Source organism: Argentina anserina, chromosome 5 (assembly GCF_933775445.1).
Source record: "Argentina anserina chromosome 5, drPotAnse1.1, whole genome shotgun sequence".
In the NCBI taxonomy this organism is placed as follows: domain Eukaryota; kingdom Viridiplantae; phylum Streptophyta; class Magnoliopsida; order Rosales; family Rosaceae; genus Argentina; species Argentina anserina.
In genome coordinates, this window is record NC_065876.1 from 11,300,970 (window position 1) to 11,320,376 (window position 19,407).

Below are 19,407 nucleotides of genomic sequence, written 5' to 3' on the forward strand. Positions count from 1 at the left end.
CTATATACTGAAAAATAGAAACTTTCGCATAAATAACTGGTGAGAAGAGGAAAAAAACTGCGTGATAAGTTTGACTTGAAGGAAGTTATAAAGTTATTGATGGACTTAAAAAGTCAATTAATTTTTTTTGTTTTTTCATTGATCCCTCACCCAAAAAATTATGCGTGCGTCAACACCCCCCCCCCCCCCCCCCCCGGGTCCTTGTTTCAGGGTTCACTTTGAACTTGTGAGAAGAGGAAAGAAACTCCGTGATTATTTGACTTGAACGGAATAATTGATTATTTAAAGAAGTCAATTGATCCATGCGGGCTTCAACCACACACCCCCCCCCCCAGAGGGAAATAGGCATGTGGACAGTTGTAAGCTTTGTGTTCGTACATTTGCTGTGTTAAATAAACCTCTCCCGAGGCGGCTTCAGGTATCCGCACAAAAAAGAATAAAGAAACTACCACTTCGATATTTGATCCACAATTACCACTTCAATTCACTCTCCATTTTGAGTACTAATAAACTCAGAAAATTAACGTGCTTGGGCTGGCCTTCTCTTTGAGACTCAACCCTTCTGAGAGTGAAATCGGCGAAAACCAGTCGAGATCCGCTCGAAGAAGTAGACGGAGAAGCTCCGGCTGCCGCGGCCCACAGATCTGGATCTGGAGGCTGACGCTGTGCCTTGGCTGTTGGGACTGCTATCGAATTCTTTTAAGAACCCAAAGACCTGTCTCTCCAAGATGTTGTTGTTCTTCTTGTCGCCGAAGATGCAAAAGAAGAGGAAGATATCTTACTATTGTCCCGGAAGCTCTTGTTATTGATTTTCATTGATAGATCGAATCGCTCCTTAGAGAGGAGAGTCCGTAAAACGAGAAATGCTTTTGCGTTTTAGATGAAGAACACCAACACCTCCCACCCCAAAGAACAAATAATAAAGAAAATCTCTTACCTCTCTGACTGGTTAACTGCAATTTAGGCCCCTACATTTCGATTAATTAAGTGCTGCCACGTGTCCAATATTTGATAAAAGGAGCTCTTTTCGGGAAAATTCTACGGTGCAGCAGCGGCGCTGCATACCGAACATGTTGAGGATCTCTGGGGTTTTTAAACTTGCCATCAGATCAAAAAATGGCTGTCATCGTAAAAACAAAAACAAAGTTTGAGAGCCCCCAATCCGGCCAATCTCGCGACGACAGCTATCAACTAAGTTTTGGTGTTTAACTCTCTTCGGCGCCGCCGTGCGAGACACCGTTGGTGGCTTGAAACAGTGTGAAGAGCAAAACAGCGAGTTTTGGCGCACTCTCGCCTTTTCCCTTTTTCAATTTGTTGGTTCGACCAAAAATTTATCTGGGATGAATTGCTTTTCATTTCGTTCTACGGATTTCTATCAAGATTTAAGATGAACATACAAGTGTAAAAACAAATATGGATATCAATTGATTTATTGGACAGAGTGGTAGATGGAGGGTTGCTATTGCAATTCCATGGGTTCACCTCTCTCTCTCTCTCTCTCTCTAACTGAGAACCTCCCAGACCTTAATTATTCTAGTTCCTAGCAAAGCTACCCAGGCCCCTTATGAGGATCCTCCATTTTTTGTGAGAGACAAAGATACAATGGGTATAGATAATATTGATTGGGTATTCTACAGACTACAGTCAGATTGGAATGTTATACAGAAGGACTTCAACTGTCGTCTGAGTTCGGTTTTTTACAAATCCTTTTTCTAGCTGCTCCCTTCTCTCTTGTTTCTGTTGTTCCAACCCAGCTAAGAGATTCTGGGTTCGGCAAATTTTCACCATGAGGAATTTCTGGGAGTAGATGGTGAAGGGAAAAATATATGGTGCAGCAAAGTGAGGGAGAAATCAATCTAATGGCTAAATTTAAAAGTCCTCAAGAGGTGTTCAACATGTTAGTCCTCATTGGAAAGAATCCCTGAGTGGAGGGTTTTTTTTGTTTCTTAAATATCAAGAAACAACCCAACGCATCAGAGTTTCTGAGTACATGGCAAAATGATTGATCATCAAAGCAATACATGATGAATGAGATATTAGTAATATCAGTATATCACTATTCATCTCAGGTAGGTAAAGTAGGCATACGAACCACTTTTGCTTTGCCTTAGACTCTATTGGTCATTTCTTATATATATATAGAATCTCCTTTTCCTATTTATATGTTTTGTTTCCTTAACCACTTGTATATATATATATATATATATATATATATATATATATATATTACAAGTGTAAACCCGAGTGAGAACTATAAAGGCATAGTCGCGGGGGCACTATGAGTCTGACCACAGACTATTCAATGCCCCTAGGCGAACTCTGGTTGACATCGTGAAGGCCGGTGTCCTTGTCTGACCTCCCATGCATGAAAATTAACAAAGACTACTGGTCCTGTCTTCCCCGCAACATACTATGAAGTTGCTTTAAACTTGACGAGCAGCACTTCAGGGTTCTGGTATATATTGTAGTTGCAGGTGACCTAGGTAGCATCTCACCGTGAGATAGAAGCGAGATCTTAACAGGTTGATATAGTATAAGCGTCACAACTGCATCACGTTCCTAAAATGGACCAGAGGTGGAAGAATGCTTCTCAATCTGGAGATATTGATTTCTTGTACAGATTGATAATGGAGGATGGTGAGCTTCTGGACCACATTACCAGCGTACCGTTCGTGGATACTCCTCTACACATTGCTGCTTCCGAAGGCCATGTACAGTTTGCCATGGAGATAATGAGGCTTCAGCCATCATTTGCTAGGAAGCTGAACCGGGATGGATTGAGTCCCATGCACTTGGCCCTGCAAAGTGGAAAAACCGGGATGGTGACTCGTCTCCTGGAAGCGGATAAAAACCTTGTTCGAGTGCAAGGGAGGGAGGGTGTGACACCCTTGCACTATGCAGCCAAGGAAGGAAATATGAAACTCTTATATGAGTTTCCATCTGCCTGCCCAGAATCCTTAGAGGATGTGACTATTCGAAATGAGACCCCTCTGCACATTGCGCTGAAGAATGACAAGATCGAAGCCTTTGAAGTTCTGTTGAGATGGCTAACACATGTCTGTTATGATGAGGTACATCAACGGGAGAAAAAGGTCTTGAACTGGAAGGATGATGATGGCAACAGTTTGTTGCACATCGCAACACTTAGAAATCAACCTGAGGTCAGTTTATCTAGTCTTATTATTGATCTAAAAAAGCATAAAAATTTGGATTGATATAATTTGTGAAACTCAATTGTGGTCATTCTCTAGTGTTAGACTATTAGTACCTAAGTCCTCAATAAATTGTTGTATGCTGCGAAAACAAGCCAAGGCAGCAACAATTGTTTTTTGGACTAATATATGTTGTTTGAAGTTTTCGACCATGCAGTTAAAGAAGATAGCAACTGTTTTTTTGTTTTTTGTTTTGGACTGAAAACGAAAAGCAACCATGTAGATTGATGTATCCACCAATTGGACCATTTCTCCATTTTGCAGGCAGTAGTGCTTCTATTGAACTCTCAAGTTGATGTAAACTCTAAGAATTTGGCGGGTTGGACTCCCCTGGACATTATACAGCATGAACAGCCTATAAGCGACGGAGGAATAGGGGCTATGCTATGTGGTGCTGGAGCTCTTGAAGGATCCTCACTTCTGTCTGTTCAAACCTTTACGTATTACATGAGGTTGAGGAACTCATTTTGATGAAAAATTGATATCTTTAATTGGCTTTTATTAATTTCTTACACTATGATCCCAGCCTAAATAGAGTTTGGATAACATACACATGGAGGAAATTTTTTGAGTTGTGTTTTATTAGTTAGCTATAATGCTCTGACTTAGACACAGTCATTGCTGCAAGTGCAAATGCCTCGCTCTTCGGAAATCAGGAAATTTTTAGGCATCTAGTACAACTGTTCCACAATTATGAAAGCATGCATTATACTCTAATAATCTCACAGTTTTCTAGTGATGTTATGTTTCAGCACGAATCAAAGGTTGAAGCAGGCTGCACAAGAGGGGAATATTGGTGGCCTGTATGCACTGATACAGGAGGACTCGTATATATTGGAGCGCATCAACCTGGTTCCATTTGTTAATACTCCTTTGCACATTTCTGCATCTGCAGGGCATACCGATTTTGCCATGGAGATCATTAGACTGAAGCCAGAATTTGCGAGGAAGCAAAACCCGGAAGGCATCAGTGCAATGCACCTTGCTTTGAAGCAAGGCCAAACAGATACACTGCTTATTCTCCTGTCAGTCTACAGAGACCTTGTCCGAGTCAAAGGAAGGGACGGAAAGACTCTCTTGCATTATGCAGCCGAGATTGGAAACATGGATATTTTGGCAAAATTTTTAGCAGCCTGCCCTGAGTCTATCATAGATCTGACAATTCGAAAAGAAACTGCACTTCATCTTGCTGCAAAGAATGGCAAGTTGGAGGCACTTGAAGTCTTGTTGGGATGGCTTCAACATGTTAATTTAGACACGATCTTGCAGTGGACTGATGATAAAGGCAACACTGTACTGCACATTGCAGTATCAAGAAATCAATTCCAGGCAAGCTTTTCTTCCCCCATTTATTCCTGATCACTGTAACATAAAAATTTAATCTACTGTTGCTTCAGGTTCTAGTTATGCTTTCTGTGTTGATATCCAGGGTTTAAAAGAAAAACAAAAGAAATAGTTAAGCATCCATCAACTAGCTGGTCACTTATTTTTCAGTAGAGACCTTCCGAAACTTCAATCATAGAGTTTCTACAAAACTATAAATGTGGTTTGTAGTCATAACCGAGTCTCAAATTTGTTTGAGAGAAGTAAGCGAGTTAGCTGTTCCAAAGGGAAGAAGGAATTACCAAATTGCAGAGAAGCTCTTTTAGCTACTCGTACTCTAAGATAGCATGTCTAAACTATGCTTTAAACTTTTAAGACTATAAGTCCTATATTGAGAAAGAATCTATCTCACAAGTGTATGATTAACTCTCCATCATATAATGCAGGCGGTGAGGCTGTTAATAAAAAGGGTTGATATAAATGTCAAGAATTCGGAGGGTTTAACAGCCATGGACATAGCAGATCGCCAAGGATCAGTTTACATTAATAATACCGATATTAGAAGTTTATTACTCCAAAGAGGAGCTTTGAGAGCTTCTTCACTCCCTATATGTCCTACTCTTGCAGATTCTCTGAGGAAAGAGATGTCATTGCTCGAAAGATGGGTTTTGTGTAGTCATCTCACAAGAAGTTGCATGTCAAATGAGAATCGCAACAGTCTTCTAGTGGTAGCTGTCCTGATTGCAACAACCACATTCCAAGCTGTGCTCAGCCCACCAGCTGGGTTCACTCCCGTTCCTCATAAAACCAGCAGCGCCGGTTCCAATAGTACTGGTGAACCAGATGTACCACCAAACATTGGCTTTCATTCTTTGGTAGCATGGAATTGTTTCCTGGCTCTGAACACCATGGCTTTCTTGATATCCGTATCCGAGATATGGTTTCACCTCCCTCGTGCCTTTTATTTTTGGATGAAACTGGTTTTACCACTTCTGGCCTGCTATATGATTTCATTAAGTCTCACAACACCAGTACCAAGTCTGATGCCTTTCTTCTTCATTCCAATTTTTCTATTTAAACTGAAATCAATAGTCAGGAACTTGTTTTTTAAGAGGTCGCTGGACGTAAAAATATCCATGATGAAGTATTGTCCCAACTTACATAGAGAAATTAAACTACTATAGCCTATGTTTCTGCAGGATGCCGATCTACGTTACGTGCAATTGTTTTAGTGTAATACCCTTAATTAGTGACTCAGTGTTTATAGAGCTTTGATATCATTATGGACGCGCGTTTGTGCATGTGTACGTACTAATATTGGAAGTGTACAAGTACTAATGTCGAAGTAAGAAACTGATAAAGCAAACGAACGAAGTTAAAGATGAATTTCAAGCTGGTGAGTGGTGAACCCCTAGCTTTTATCTCATGTTCTTCCCTTGGTATCAGTTGCATGTCAAACTTCATTCATAAGCGCATTCATCCTTATTAGTGTATGCAGAAATTATTATATGGTTAATTGTTATCAAATTTTATCTCATTTCTTGTCTTACGGCCATTTGGCGTGCAACTAGCATGCACGATCAACATCTTTTTCTTTTTATCTAACACTGCATATTGTTACAGTGTGACCATGGACTCAGAAATAACTAAATTCTAATTGAAGAAAGGATGATGATGAAAGTAGGGGTGGGCATAAAAAACGGAAATCATGATCCCGTCCCGAAATTCATAGGGACGGGACGGAGGTTTAAAAACGTTCGTCTCGTCCTGATCCCGTCCCGTTTCATAATAGTGGGATGAGATGTGGGACGAATAATTTATATCCCGCTTCGTCCCGTCCCGTTCCACCTTTAATGAAAACTTAAAAATTCTTATATATTTGTATCAAAATGAAACTAATTTATATTCTTAATAACTCCAAAATTATATCAACTCAAATAATAATGGTAAATTATAATATTTTGAACATAATATGCATTTTTTTTGTTAAAATTTCATTATTGAATATTACTTTGTTAATGAAAAAGTAAAAATATATGTTTTTATTTAACTAAACAGGAATGTGAGATTTGTCCCGTCCCGTCTCGATTCAAAAGAGTGGGATAAGACGTGGGATGAGCCTCATCCCCTCTTATCCCGTCCCGTGCTCACCCATAGATGAAAGGGAACATAGATGAAGAGGCTGAAAGGGAAAGATCTTGAATGAAAAATAACTCCTTTGGTAGCTGTGCAACTATCAAATAGAAATTAGAAGTGGACCACCAATATTTGGTGTATATGCCCATCTTTACTTGCAGTTGAAACATCAAAGTGGTTCTACCTACTTAATATCTCTTGGAATTGAGATCAGTTCATGGCAGGCCCGGCCCTGGCCCAGTGCCAACTAGGCAGCCCAAGACCGAGGGGCATAGAATATCAGATTTTATATGTAATATATAATAATATAATTTAATTATATTACAAAAAACTGATTTTATGAAACGGGTGAAGCAAGCATTCTGCAACTAGTTTTCAGCTCTTCTTTTTCCTTCTGGCTTCTTCTATAAACTTCTCAAATTTCCCAAATCACATATTCGTTACCCATTAATTATGGAGAAGAATCAAAAGACCAGTTGCCAATTGATCTTCAGGCCCGGCCCTGGCCCAGTGCCAACAGTGCGACTGCATTGGGCAGCCCAAAACCAAGGGGCATAGAATATCAGATTTTATATGTAATATATAATAATTAGATATTTAATTATATTAAAAAACTAATTTTATGAAACGGGTGAAGCAAACATTCTGCAGTCTAGTTTTCAGCTCTCTTTTGTTCCTTCTGGCTTCTTCTATAATCTTCTCCAATTCCCCAAATCACATATCCGTTGCCCATTAATCATGGAGAAGAATTAGAAAACCCGTTGCCAATTGATCTTCTTCATATTTCTCTATATAAATTTGCTCACAATCGCCCAATTTGTTTCATCATCTTCCAATTCGAATCTCTTTTGAGTTCTCTCTCGATTCCACATCCTCTTTCTGTCATTCATTCTTTCAATTCAATGATTTCAATCTAGTCTAAAATTTGGGTTTTTTGAATTGGTGAATTTGACCGTGAATCAGCGAATTTGGGAATTTAGCATCTACAGATTTGGTTCTTTCGATTGAGGTCATTCTTTCTACCCTATATCGTTTTCAATTGAGTTATATTCTTCTAATTTAATTTGAATACAAGTTTATTAGTTTCATATATAGTAGTTATGATGAATTGATGAATGATGATACGATTGATTTGATTTGATTTGATTGGCAATGTAGTGGTTCATTCGTTCATAGACATATCACAGATCCATAGACTTGGAGATATTATATTTTGGTTACAAGTTGTTGCTCTCTACTGTTTTGATTACACTTTTTATAAATTCTTTGACTAAATTGTCTACAAAATGGAATCCCTTAATGATTAATCATTACCAATTGCATGTTGTATTGCTTTCAAATGACATTTTCAACAAGGATACAAGCGGTGCAATACTTACTATCCAGGTTTTATTGTTCTCTTATTTTACATTTATTTTTTTAGATTACAGTAATGTTTTCTAAGAAACAACCTTGCAGTAGTGAAAATAGAAAAAAAAAAGGAAACAAAAAAAATATTTACAAGGTTCTTTACAAAGACTTTGGAAAAAAAATATTTCTTCTGAAAATCAAACTGAAAATGAAGTTAATGAAGAAGTACAAGATTTTGTTGAAAATGAGGTGATCGAAAAAACAATAAATGTAATTGAAAATGACGTGATCAAAGAAACAACAAATGTAATTGAAAACGAAGTGAACGAAGATACAACAAATGTGCTTGAAAATGAGGCTACTGAAAATAATGAAGAAACTAACTATGTGCCTGAATGTCCTGAACCTTATGTGAATATATATGATCCTAGAGTGTGGGATAATTTAGATGCAAAAATGAGAGATATGCTTGTTGAAAATGGTCCTAAGGATAATCATAATAGAGGATTTTCTGCTTATTATTATGAAAAAAAATTACGAAATGGGGAACTTTTTGATAGGAAATGGTTGGTTTACTCAAAAGAATTAGATAAAGTGTTTTGCTTTTGTTGTAAAGTGGTAAAAAGAGTTTGTTCAAGTCATCTGGCAGATATAAGAGTTAATGATTGAGGACATCTGAGTGAAAAACTTAAACATCATGAAGATAGTGTTGAACACCTCACTAACCTAAGAGCTTGGGTGGAACTCTGATTTAGATTGAGCACTAATCAAACAATTGATAGAGAATTACAACAGTTGATTAAGAAAGATACATAACATTGGGAACAAGTCATGGTAAGAGTCATTTCTATTGTCAAACGTCTTGCTATGAATAATTTGGCATATTGAAAGTCATATTGAAAGTGTTAAAGCAATAAAAAGTCAATTTCCCAAAGTAAAACAAGCTTTAAAAAAATTAGTTGAAATTTGTGATCATTCAAAATTGACTTGGGCTGCTGAAAAACTTTTGTCAGGTGAATTTTCAAGTTTTGAATTTATTTTGAGTTTGGTCATTTGGCATGAGATATTGTACAAGATAAACTTAGTGAGCAAAAATTTGCAATCTGATGATATGCTTCTTGATATTGCTATTAACAGTTTGAAAGAGGTGGTTTCATTTTTCGAAAAATACAGAGAAAATGCATTTACTTCTGCTTTGATTGATGCTAAAGAAATTGCTGATGAAATGAAAATTGAGCCAGAATTTCAAGTAAAGCGTAAGTCCATAAGAAAAAAACATTTTGATGAAATTCCTAATACTGAGAGGGAGTAACAATCTGCTCAAAAAAATTTTAGAACAGATTACTTTCTTGTTTTAGTTGATATGGCTATTTCTCAATTGAGGGTTAGATTTGAACAAATAGAAATTTTTGAGTCTATATTTGGTTTTTTATTTCATGCATCCCGACTGGTTTTTTTGGATCATAATGAATTGAAAATTTGTTATGAGAACCTTGAAAAGGCTTTGAAATATGGTGAGGATTGTGATATTGATGCAAAAAGACTACTTTCATAATTACAGATTTTGCAGGTAATGTTATCTAGTGAATCTTATGATATTGTTAAACCATGGAATTTCCTGACAATTATGGAGTTTGTGAAAAAAATGGGCATGTTTCTAAATGGTTTGGTTGCTTATCGGATTTTATTGACTATACATATCACTGTAGCATATACGGAAAGAACTTTTTCAAAGTTGAAGTTGATAAAGTCTTACTTGCGGACAACAATGACTCAAGATAGGTTGAATGGATTGGCAATATTGAGTATTGAAAAGAATATGTTGAAAACCATTGACCTTGAGCATATAATTAAAGATTTTGCTTTTAAAAATGTAAGAAGAAGTCATTTCAGATGAGACCAAATCTCTTTTAAAACTATGGTTATGTGTCATGCATTGTCATATTTCTTTTCTTTTGTTAGGGGTATTGGTTTTATGTCCCCCCTTGTGCCATGTTTTATCATATAAATAAAAACATTCAGGCATGGGGATGAGCCTCCTAATATTGTACTTGACTAGGTTCAAAACCCTAAACAAATATATAAGTTTTTTTGTTATGTAGGGGGCATAACTTTTTATCTTGCATTGGGCATAAAATTGGTATGGACCGGCCCTGGTTCATGGCAAAGCAAAGATTAAAAATAATTGACTACTTAAAATGCCTTGTTTGTTTGGCAGGAATTATGTGTGGTAAGCACAAGATTATGACTACTTTCCTAACAAAGGGAAAAATAGAAAGGAAGTTGGTTTCATCCATGTGGGCCATGTCCCATGGGAGAGAAAATATTACTCTCATATCAATGAATTTCTCATCGCACTTCCCAACATTAATTGTAAATGCAATAACCATTAATGTCGTTGTAAAAATTCTTTATTATTAAAACACAAGAGTATAATTGAATTATTTTTTAGGGAGAGGACCGTGTTATGCCATTAACAGAAAGACATGTTGACCTTTAGTTTTTTTTAATAGGACAAACTGCCTCTAATTTATTGAAATCAAACTAACAAATGAGGGGAACAAAAGAACATGACCTACTATGTCTGATAAACTCCAACAAAGAGGATAAATAAAAAACTCAATCTGGCATGTGTACACACACCCATGCAAAACTATAGATATAAAAACCTCTAGCAAATAGCAAACTCTCAGTCAAGAAACCCTTAATTAAAGGATGGGATGAAGCTTATAGCATTAGCAGACAGTTGTGAGATACCAAAAATAGAGAAAATAGACATATCGTGATGCTTCTTTTAAGAATGAAAAGAATGCATAGTAGACTCTCTGAACAATTCCAAAAGATGACGTTGGGCTTCCAACACATTAAAAATCTTACCTTCGAAACACACCACATTCCTAGTAATCCAAATAAACCAAATTAGATTACAAGAGACTAGAAACTAAAGTCGACGTTTAGGTTTTGGGAACGCTGAAACACCAACACCATTAATCACTTCATCAAGAGTACCCCAAGGCGAGAATGAATGAGAAAATAGAAGACAAACTCATTTCCATAAAGCCACAATTTCAGAACAATGCAAAAGAAGATGTGTACCCGATTCCGCATGACTTCCACAAATGGAGCAACGAGATGGAAATGAAAAACCTCGCCGTTGTAAAACATCACCAGTTAGTAAACGCCCATGAAGAGCCTTCCAAACAACAAGAGTTTTGCGGGGTTGAATTATTTTACTCCAGATCACTTTACCCCAATCTTTATGCTCAGCATGATTTGAAAAGAAAACAAAAACTTCTTTTGCTATCAAAATTCTTGAGGAGCAGTGCGGCCAAAAAAGAGATCAAATGTGTCTGCATTAGGCAGAGAAATGCGCTTAATTTTTTCTACTGCTTAAGGGTGTCACGACCCCGAAATTTCTAGTGTTAAACTCGAAATCGAAGCCATGAAAAACTCTAAAACAATCTCAAATCAATCGAAATCATCTTATAGTCACAGCGTATCGTAACTGAGTTCATAGTACATCTCAGTTGATTTGATTATTACAATACCAGTTTATAATTCAAGCATTATAACAAAATGGAAATGTAAAATCCTGTCAATCCTCAACACAAATAGAAATAACAAACTTCGAAATCTTAAGAGTAGCCCTCCAATTTTTCTAATCCACACCTGCAGAACTATCCCCTACACCATCGAATAGGTGCACCGGGATTGTAAACACAAACCCGGTAAGTTTTGCAGCTCGTATGAGTAAATCAACAGTATAACACACATAGTAAACAAAAGAAGATACATATGACATTTAAATATAAATGCACTCATAAGACACAGGACGACTCATCTGAATATCCAATAATATCTGGAAATATGTGTACTCATGAGACATTAAGCAACCCATATGTTTACCCAAATTACATTTATAATACGGGTACTCATGAGACCCAGGTACTCATCTGTTACCCCTCATGCAATACGTCGTCAGATACTGGGCAACCCATCTGTTACCCAATATCACAAAAATATGGGTACTCATGAGACCCAGGTAACCCATCTGTTACCCCTCATGCAGTACACCAGCAGACAGACTAGAGCTCTAACTGAATCGTAACTGTCACCCGGCCAAGTGATAGGAGCACTTTGTGCGACGTTTTTAACATGTTTTTACCTCAATTTATACTTTGCTTAGCCCTTATTGTTGTACTATTGAGTCATTGAGTCGTAATAAGAGTCTTGAGCGGTATTGGATGCATTTTTGTGCTTACATGAGTTAAAACGCATAATTTGTTTAGAGTCCTAGTTTGACTAGGAATCCTTGTTAGGTTTTGAAACTAATTATCTCTTACTTATGATTTTATTTTCTTATTTTCAGATTAGATTGAAGAGATAATTAAAGAAAAAAAGATGGAGCCAAGTCATGCAACAATTAAATAGAAGATGATCATTAAAGGCATAAAACATGGCATGTTTTAGGGAATAAAACATGACATGTTTTAGGGATTAAAACATGACATGTTTTAGGGAATAAAACTTTCCATGTTTTATGGATTAAAGCATGGCATGTTTTAGGGAATAAAACTTTCCATGTTTTAGGGATTAAAGCATGGCATGTTTATAGGAAGAAAGAAGCAATTTCAAACCCTCCATCTTTCCTCTATATATACATGGCTTCACCTCTCAAATATGAGGACTTCTCATTAGCATTCAAGAGCCAAAACTCTACTAAAACACCACCATAAATTTCCCTCACAAATTAGCCAAACCGTCCACCCCAAAACTATCATCATCTCCACCGAGTTTCACTATTGAAGACACACCTCCAAGGTTCTTACAACGTGTGATTCTCGCAACTCATCTCCATGGCTTCGTCTATTTGTGTTAATCTACAATTCTTTGTCTATGAAGATTGTAAGTTGTTATTTATGTGGAAATATTGGTTTTGTATTTGTTTTAGAATTTTCAAATTGTATTTGATATTTTTTTTTGAGACTATGCCGAATCTATGTTCTTATAATTAATGAGTTTGTATTTCTATTGTTGTGTTCTAATCATCTTTCTCATACTTTTAGATAATTTTCAGATATGTGCATATGAATTTAGTGGTTGGATACAATCCCTAAGATTGTGTTTGAGTGCTAGATTCATCAACCATATTAATACAAATCGAATCATGCCCTAAGTAGGTTCGGTTTGTGTTGATTAAAAGTGGTAAAAATTCTGGAAATTTGCATGTGAAACCATGGTGGGTGACGCCACACATGAAACATGTCTCCAACAAAGATTTGGTGCTTAAATGTAATCTTGTTTGATTTCTACTCTAAGTGTTATTGAATTCGATTGCATGCAAATTTAGATTAGGCCCTAAGTCAATCTAAATGTTAATTGAAATCTTGCATGATTAGATGATCCCCTAAGGCTCTAATTGTATTGGTGTCTAAAAAGTATGTAATTGGTCGAATTAGAATACATGATAGGTTCGAACTTGTAATTATGTGGTGTAATGGTAAATTTGGTTTAAGTTTGTTAAAGAGAAGTCGATCATGTAAATAGTAATTTAGGTTTTATTTTAGTAGTTAATAATCAATCTCAAACCCCCATTATTTGTTAACACTAAAAGTTTAGAGTTCCCTTCAATTCCCCGGAAAGAACGATCCCTGCTTATTCTATACTAACAATGATGTTTTACAGGGTTTATTATAGACGTTTTAACAAAACGCTCTATCACCAAGGCTTGATTCTGATACTGCCAACACGTCAGAAGACAGAAGAACGTTTTAACATGACTCAAAGTTAAAACCACGTACAATACAATCCTCACATATTATTGTACAACAACCAAACGACTCTTGTTCAATAAAATAAATATTAGTGCTATAATAAAACTCATTTGGAAATAAGAATGTGACAGTATATAATATAGTAAGCCATATATATATGTATCGTATTTACCATTTATACACATACATAACACATTATATCATATACATGTCAAAGTTCGGTCTTTTAAATAAAACGTAACTATGAATCACCGCCAAGGGTAGACTCATCATAGTGAGATTTACTCACCTTATTTTTCTAAGCGTAATTTCCACAATACCGAAAGCAATTCCTTCACTTGTTTTGTCGATCACCTAGTTGTATAATAAAGTGGTTAGAAACTGTAACAGCCCTAAAATTTCAAGCCTAAAAACTCAAAATTTCAAAGTCGTTAGAATACCAAAAACAATCTCAATGAAAATGAAATCATTTAACGTGCACAGCGGATCATCTCTGAGTTCCAAATACAACTCAGTCAAACCGATTATTACAAACCAAATTTATAATTCGACATTACATATGATGGAAAGTGTAATAATCCTCACAAACTCTCATAAAGCTCACAAATAAAATCACTCCAATTCTCACACACAAAATCCATGCTAGAAATCTCACCACGAACAGGACACGTACGACTTCGAATCTCCGGAGTCGTCACTCAATCTCCACTAATCAGTACCTGCGGAATAATCCCCTACACCATTGAATTGGTGCACCGGGATTGTAAACACAAACCCGGTAAGCTTATAGCTCTTTCAAAATTGAATCAAATTCTAACTTATGGAATGATTTGAGATTTTTGGTATATGGGTTTGTTGGTTAAATTATTGATATAGAATAATTGGAAATTTGGAATCGAAATTGAGTGGTAGTATGTACTGTCCGTTACAGAATGGTTGGTGACTATGATAATAAATTGAGTATTTTATTTGCCTATTTGGTAATTAAAATCAAAGTAGTGTTTATTAATTAACATCAGGCGAGATAGATACATAATGAAAGATAAAAATAGAGGCGTGTTGAGATTAATTTGAAACATTTTCATTCTGATGATAAATATCGACATACCTAATATAAGGAGAGAGAAAGAAATTTGCGCTTCGCGCAAATAAAAGTAATATTATGCTTTGCATAAAGTTAGCATTGGTGCTATTTCAATCCTGAATCCGCCACTGGTTATGTTTCTATTGACCTCTAAAGTTGATGTAAACTCCAAGAATTTGGCGGCTAGATTCCCCTGGACATCATACAGCATCAGCAGATTGCTGAAGAAACTCTTTCAGCTAGTCATACTCTAAAATAACATGTCTAAACTATGGTTTTATATTTTATGACTATGTATTCCTATATTGAGAAGGAATCTATATCACAAGTATTTAACCAACTCTCCGTCATATACTGCAGGCAGTGGGGTTGTTATTAAAAAGGGTGGATATAAATGTCAAGAATTTGAAGGGTTTAACAGCCATGGACATATCATATCGCTAATAACCACTTTACACCGAAATTAGAAGTTTATTACTCCAAAGAGGAGCTTTGAGAGCTTCTTCACTCCCTAAAGTTCCTACTCTCGCAGATTCTCTAAGGAAAGAGATGTCATTGCTCGAAAGATGGGTTTTGGGTAGTTATCTCACAAAACGTTGCCTCTCAAATGAGAATCGCAACAATCTTCTGGTGGTAGCAGTCTTGATTGCAACAGCCACTTTCCAAGCTGTGCTCAGCCCACCAGCTGGTATGCAGAGGGATTACTTCACTCCACTTAGCCATAAAACCAGCAGCGCCGGTTCCAATAGTACTGGTGAACCAAATGTACCATCAAACTTTGGCTTTCATTCTTTGGTAGCGTGGAATTGTTTCCTACCTCTGAAAACCATGGCTTTCTTGACATCAATATCCAAGATATGTTTTCACCTCCCGCATGGCTTTCATTTTTTTTATGAAACTGGTTTGACCACTTTTGGTCTGCTATATGATTTCATTAAGTCACACAACACCAGTGCCAGGGCTGATGCCTTTGTTCTTCATTCTAACATTTGTATCTCAACTGAAATCAGTAAGTCAGGAACTTGCTTTTCAAGAGGTCACTGGAAGTAAAATTATCCCTGATGAAGTTTTGTCCCAACTTACACAGAGAAATTAAAGTATAGCCCTTGTTTCTGCGGGATGCAAAGCAAAAGGTTACATGCAGCTCTTCTAGTGTAATACCCCTACTAACTCAATGTATATAGAGCTTTAGATTCAGTATGGAGGTCTATGTGTTTATTAATATTCGAACTCTACGTGTACTAATGTCAAAGTAAGAACTGATGATGCAAATGGATGAAGCTCTAGATGAACCCGAAGAGTGGTGACCCCAGGCTTTTCTCTCATGTTCTTCCTTGCTTCTCAAATTCATTCATAATCGCATAACTCCTCAGTAGAGTAGTGTTCAAAAGTCCAAAGTATTTCCAACTAGGGATAAAGCAGTTGCAAATTTAACTAAATTAACCTAACTAAGAGGTAAAGTACACTTGCATTTAGCAGACGACGTGGTAATCATTTTGTCATTATAAAATTGTCGGCTGTTTGCGATTCTATAAAACGTTTACTACGAATCCCCGAAGAAAAGATAGAGAAAAAGAAAAAGGAAAACAACTATAAGGAAAATTGGATGAACCATGCTACTGATGACAATCTCCCAAAAGAATCTTAACAGCTGCTAAGGTTTGATAGCTTTCAGATCATATATACAATGGGTGGAACTACAATATCGGTTCGAATATAATTACATACATCAGTCATGGACGAACCATCTGGCCAACAACACTGCAACTTTATTATGGCCAAGGAGACAAAAATAAGTACACCTTGATTCATGACATGGTGCAATACCTGAACACAGAAAGCCTAGGCCAGCCATATCTACTAAGACCTAATGCTTGAGAACCAGCTCAGTTTTAGCAACCTTGCAAGTCCCGCCATCTTAGATAGAGGAGTCCTGCCCGATAATGTGTGTAAGCTCCTGCCACAACCAGTACATGAAAAAGTTGGTGACTGTGGCCAGCAATGTCAAACCTTCCTGGTTTCCACCGCTCTGGTACCCTTGTAGCATATATCACTGCCCCCAATCCATAGAGGACTCCCATTAAAACCTCATAGCATGTAGTCTGGAGGACCTCAGGCCGATTCCAGAACAATATGAGCTTATGAACTAGAGGAACCACACCAGACACACCCATCCCAAAGAAGAGAGATGCGCGAGTACTCCGGAACTTAGGTCCTTGAAACATTGGTAGGAGGGAGAAAGCAATGGTGGCTATACCAAGAATTGTTATGAATCCCAAGTAGAGATTGCAAAATAAAGGGTTGCACATGAAGGAATAGTAGACTGGAGGGTAAAAGGAGGTTGCAATGAGTGCAGCAATGCCTGCATAGTCGCATCTTAAAACAATGTACGAAAGGCGTGCTGAATGGCAAGCAAGGAGATGGCATGTGCTACTGGCTAGCAAGCAGAACATAGCCCCACCAAGGAAAACAAAGAAAGGCCACATTGTGATTGGTCGAACCATAAGGGGAGCAACCATGTCCATGACATCATCTGTTACTCCGTGCTGCGATCATCAGATAAAGCAAAAAGGTATCAGGCTGTGATACGAGGAAACAAAAGAACTTCAACTTTAAATGTATGTTTCCACATGTATGTTGTATATAGACCGTTCACAGCCATAACATTTAATCAAAATATATGTCACTCAATTGTGATCGACCTCTAATTCAGGCCATTGAAAAAATATGCAGACAGTTACTTTTCATCAAGACAATAATATATACACATATATAATATATTATATATGTAATGATTGTAATCAGGTACGTTGGCAACACTCATTCAGATGAAGGAGAAGTGATCAAATTTGAAATCACAAAACGGAAGATGTGATCATATATTACAAGCATGGTTGCACATTACATGACCAAATTAATGTCAAGGAGCAGGACAATACCAGAACAGAATTGTCAGTGTCGTGAGAATGGGATAATCGCTCTGGCAAGCAATTGGTGACAAGTTCCACCAGATTCCCTGAAACTGAAGACAGAAAATCCATAGATGGCAAAGATGTCTTAAAATCAGATAGGTTGGGTAATGAAGGGAGGCAATTCAACAGTTCTGGGTGAATTTTGTGGAAATCAGCACTTCTAATCATGTCAGGCAAACGTTGCAGGTAATGCAGATCAATGAGGTCGGGAGCTCTTGTTGCTGTGTAAATAGTGAGGAAAAGGAAAAGGAAGAAGCCAATAAGATGCCTGCATACAGAGCCAACAACTGTCTGAAAATCCATCTCAAGTAATCAATGTTCTTTTCGGAAGATGGAAAGAACAAGTTGGTGAATTTATCCAGTTGGGAGAAATGAAAAGAGAACAGCGGTAGTATTGGATTATACTTACGTCCAGACATTAAGAGTTTCATTATGGATAGAGAACATGCTTAGAAACACTTGCTTCAATGGCCATTCTGAACGGTAGTAACCCAGAATGAACTCATTGTCCCTTAAGAACATAGGCAATGAATGGTATTCAACAAGCTGATATTTTACTTTCTTGAGTTTCTTCCATAGTCTCTTTCCCTTCCTTTCCTTTTGAAAGTCACTATCGGAAGTGCATCCATCTATCATTTCTGCAACCCAGAAGAAACAACACACAACACATAACCATGTCATACTACAAAACCCAAATGAAAATCTAGTAAAAAAGAATAGCAGAGACAAGAAATACATCATAAAGCTCATATAACGCACGACACAAGAAGCACATTTCTAGAAGAAATATAAAGGAAAAATTTTCGGATACACATAATCTGAAAGTAAACCAGAATTTCACTTGATCATCCATTCAAAAATCTCATCTTGCCTCATTGCTCTAAGCATTGACAGATGACTAGGCGTACAATCATGAATATGCACAAAGATACCTCGTTTACCATTGAAATGCAATGTTTCAGCTTTTTTGTAGCAACCACACAATTCTAATGCAATGCAAACAGTTCAGGAGGCAAAAGCAGGGGGACCTATGAGCTCATATCTATATTCCATCAGATTATCCAAAACCATATTACATATAAATTGTAAAATTCGTCACCTTATCACCCCTAACCATTTCCCAGCAGATAATCAATGAAAGAAGCAAAGCTCATGAACAAACACATAATGGGTTTTTGCAACACACAAGATTGATCAAGACCCCAAACAAATCGTCAAGGAAAAATACAAAATCCCACCAGAAAGATAACAAGGACACATCAAAGAAAGACAACCTGAGGTTGGAGAGTCACCGCCCATGATCAGAAAACCCGTAAGAGATTTTGTTCTCTTCGACCTGCCAAATTAGAAGGAAAACAAGAAGGTCGATGAAAACAATGGCCGTGAAAGAAAAGGGGCAAGAGTTTTCTGCTCCGGAAAGGTTTCCACCAGAATAATAAGAAAGACAATTTCCGGAGAGAGAGAGAGAGAGAGAGAGATTATTTAACTGATGAGTATCTCACATGATGATGGTCTATTGGTGTGTTCGGAGGGTCTCTCCTCTCCTCTGCAAGTTT

At 37.0% G+C, this 19,407-nt stretch overlaps 3 protein-coding genes across 3 annotated transcripts; 2 read left to right on the top strand and 1 right to left on the bottom strand.

Annotated features, from left to right (window-relative positions):
- Positions 1-2,564: 2,564 nt before the first annotated feature.
- LOC126795509 (ankyrin repeat-containing protein BDA1-like) lies at positions 2,565-3,683 on the top strand. Its single transcript, XM_050522338.1, has 2 exons — positions 2,565-3,165; positions 3,481-3,683. Exons 1-2 carry the CDS (start codon positions 2,565-2,567, stop codon positions 3,681-3,683), a joined length of 804 nt encoding a protein of 267 aa, XP_050378295.1.
- A 252-nt stretch (positions 3,684-3,935) lies between these two features.
- LOC126795510 (ankyrin repeat-containing protein BDA1-like) lies at positions 3,936-9,333 on the top strand. The gene is made up of 3 exons (XM_050522339.1): positions 3,936-4,541; positions 4,982-5,475; positions 9,159-9,333. Exons 1-3 carry the CDS (start codon positions 3,951-3,953, stop codon positions 9,331-9,333), a joined length of 1,260 nt encoding a protein of 419 aa, XP_050378296.1. The 5' UTR covers positions 3,936-3,950.
- A 7,198-nt stretch (positions 9,334-16,531) lies between these two features.
- On the bottom strand, positions 16,532-19,352 carry LOC126794148 (heptahelical transmembrane protein 4-like). The gene is made up of 4 exons (XM_050520810.1): positions 19,126-19,352; positions 18,261-18,489; positions 17,819-18,119; positions 16,532-17,425 (listed from the first exon to the last, which is right to left on the bottom strand). Exons 1-4 carry the CDS (start codon positions 19,148-19,150, stop codon positions 16,772-16,774), a joined length of 1,209 nt encoding a protein of 402 aa, XP_050376767.1. The 5' UTR covers positions 19,151-19,352; the 3' UTR covers positions 16,532-16,771.
- Between the last annotated feature and the right edge of the window lie 55 nt (positions 19,353-19,407).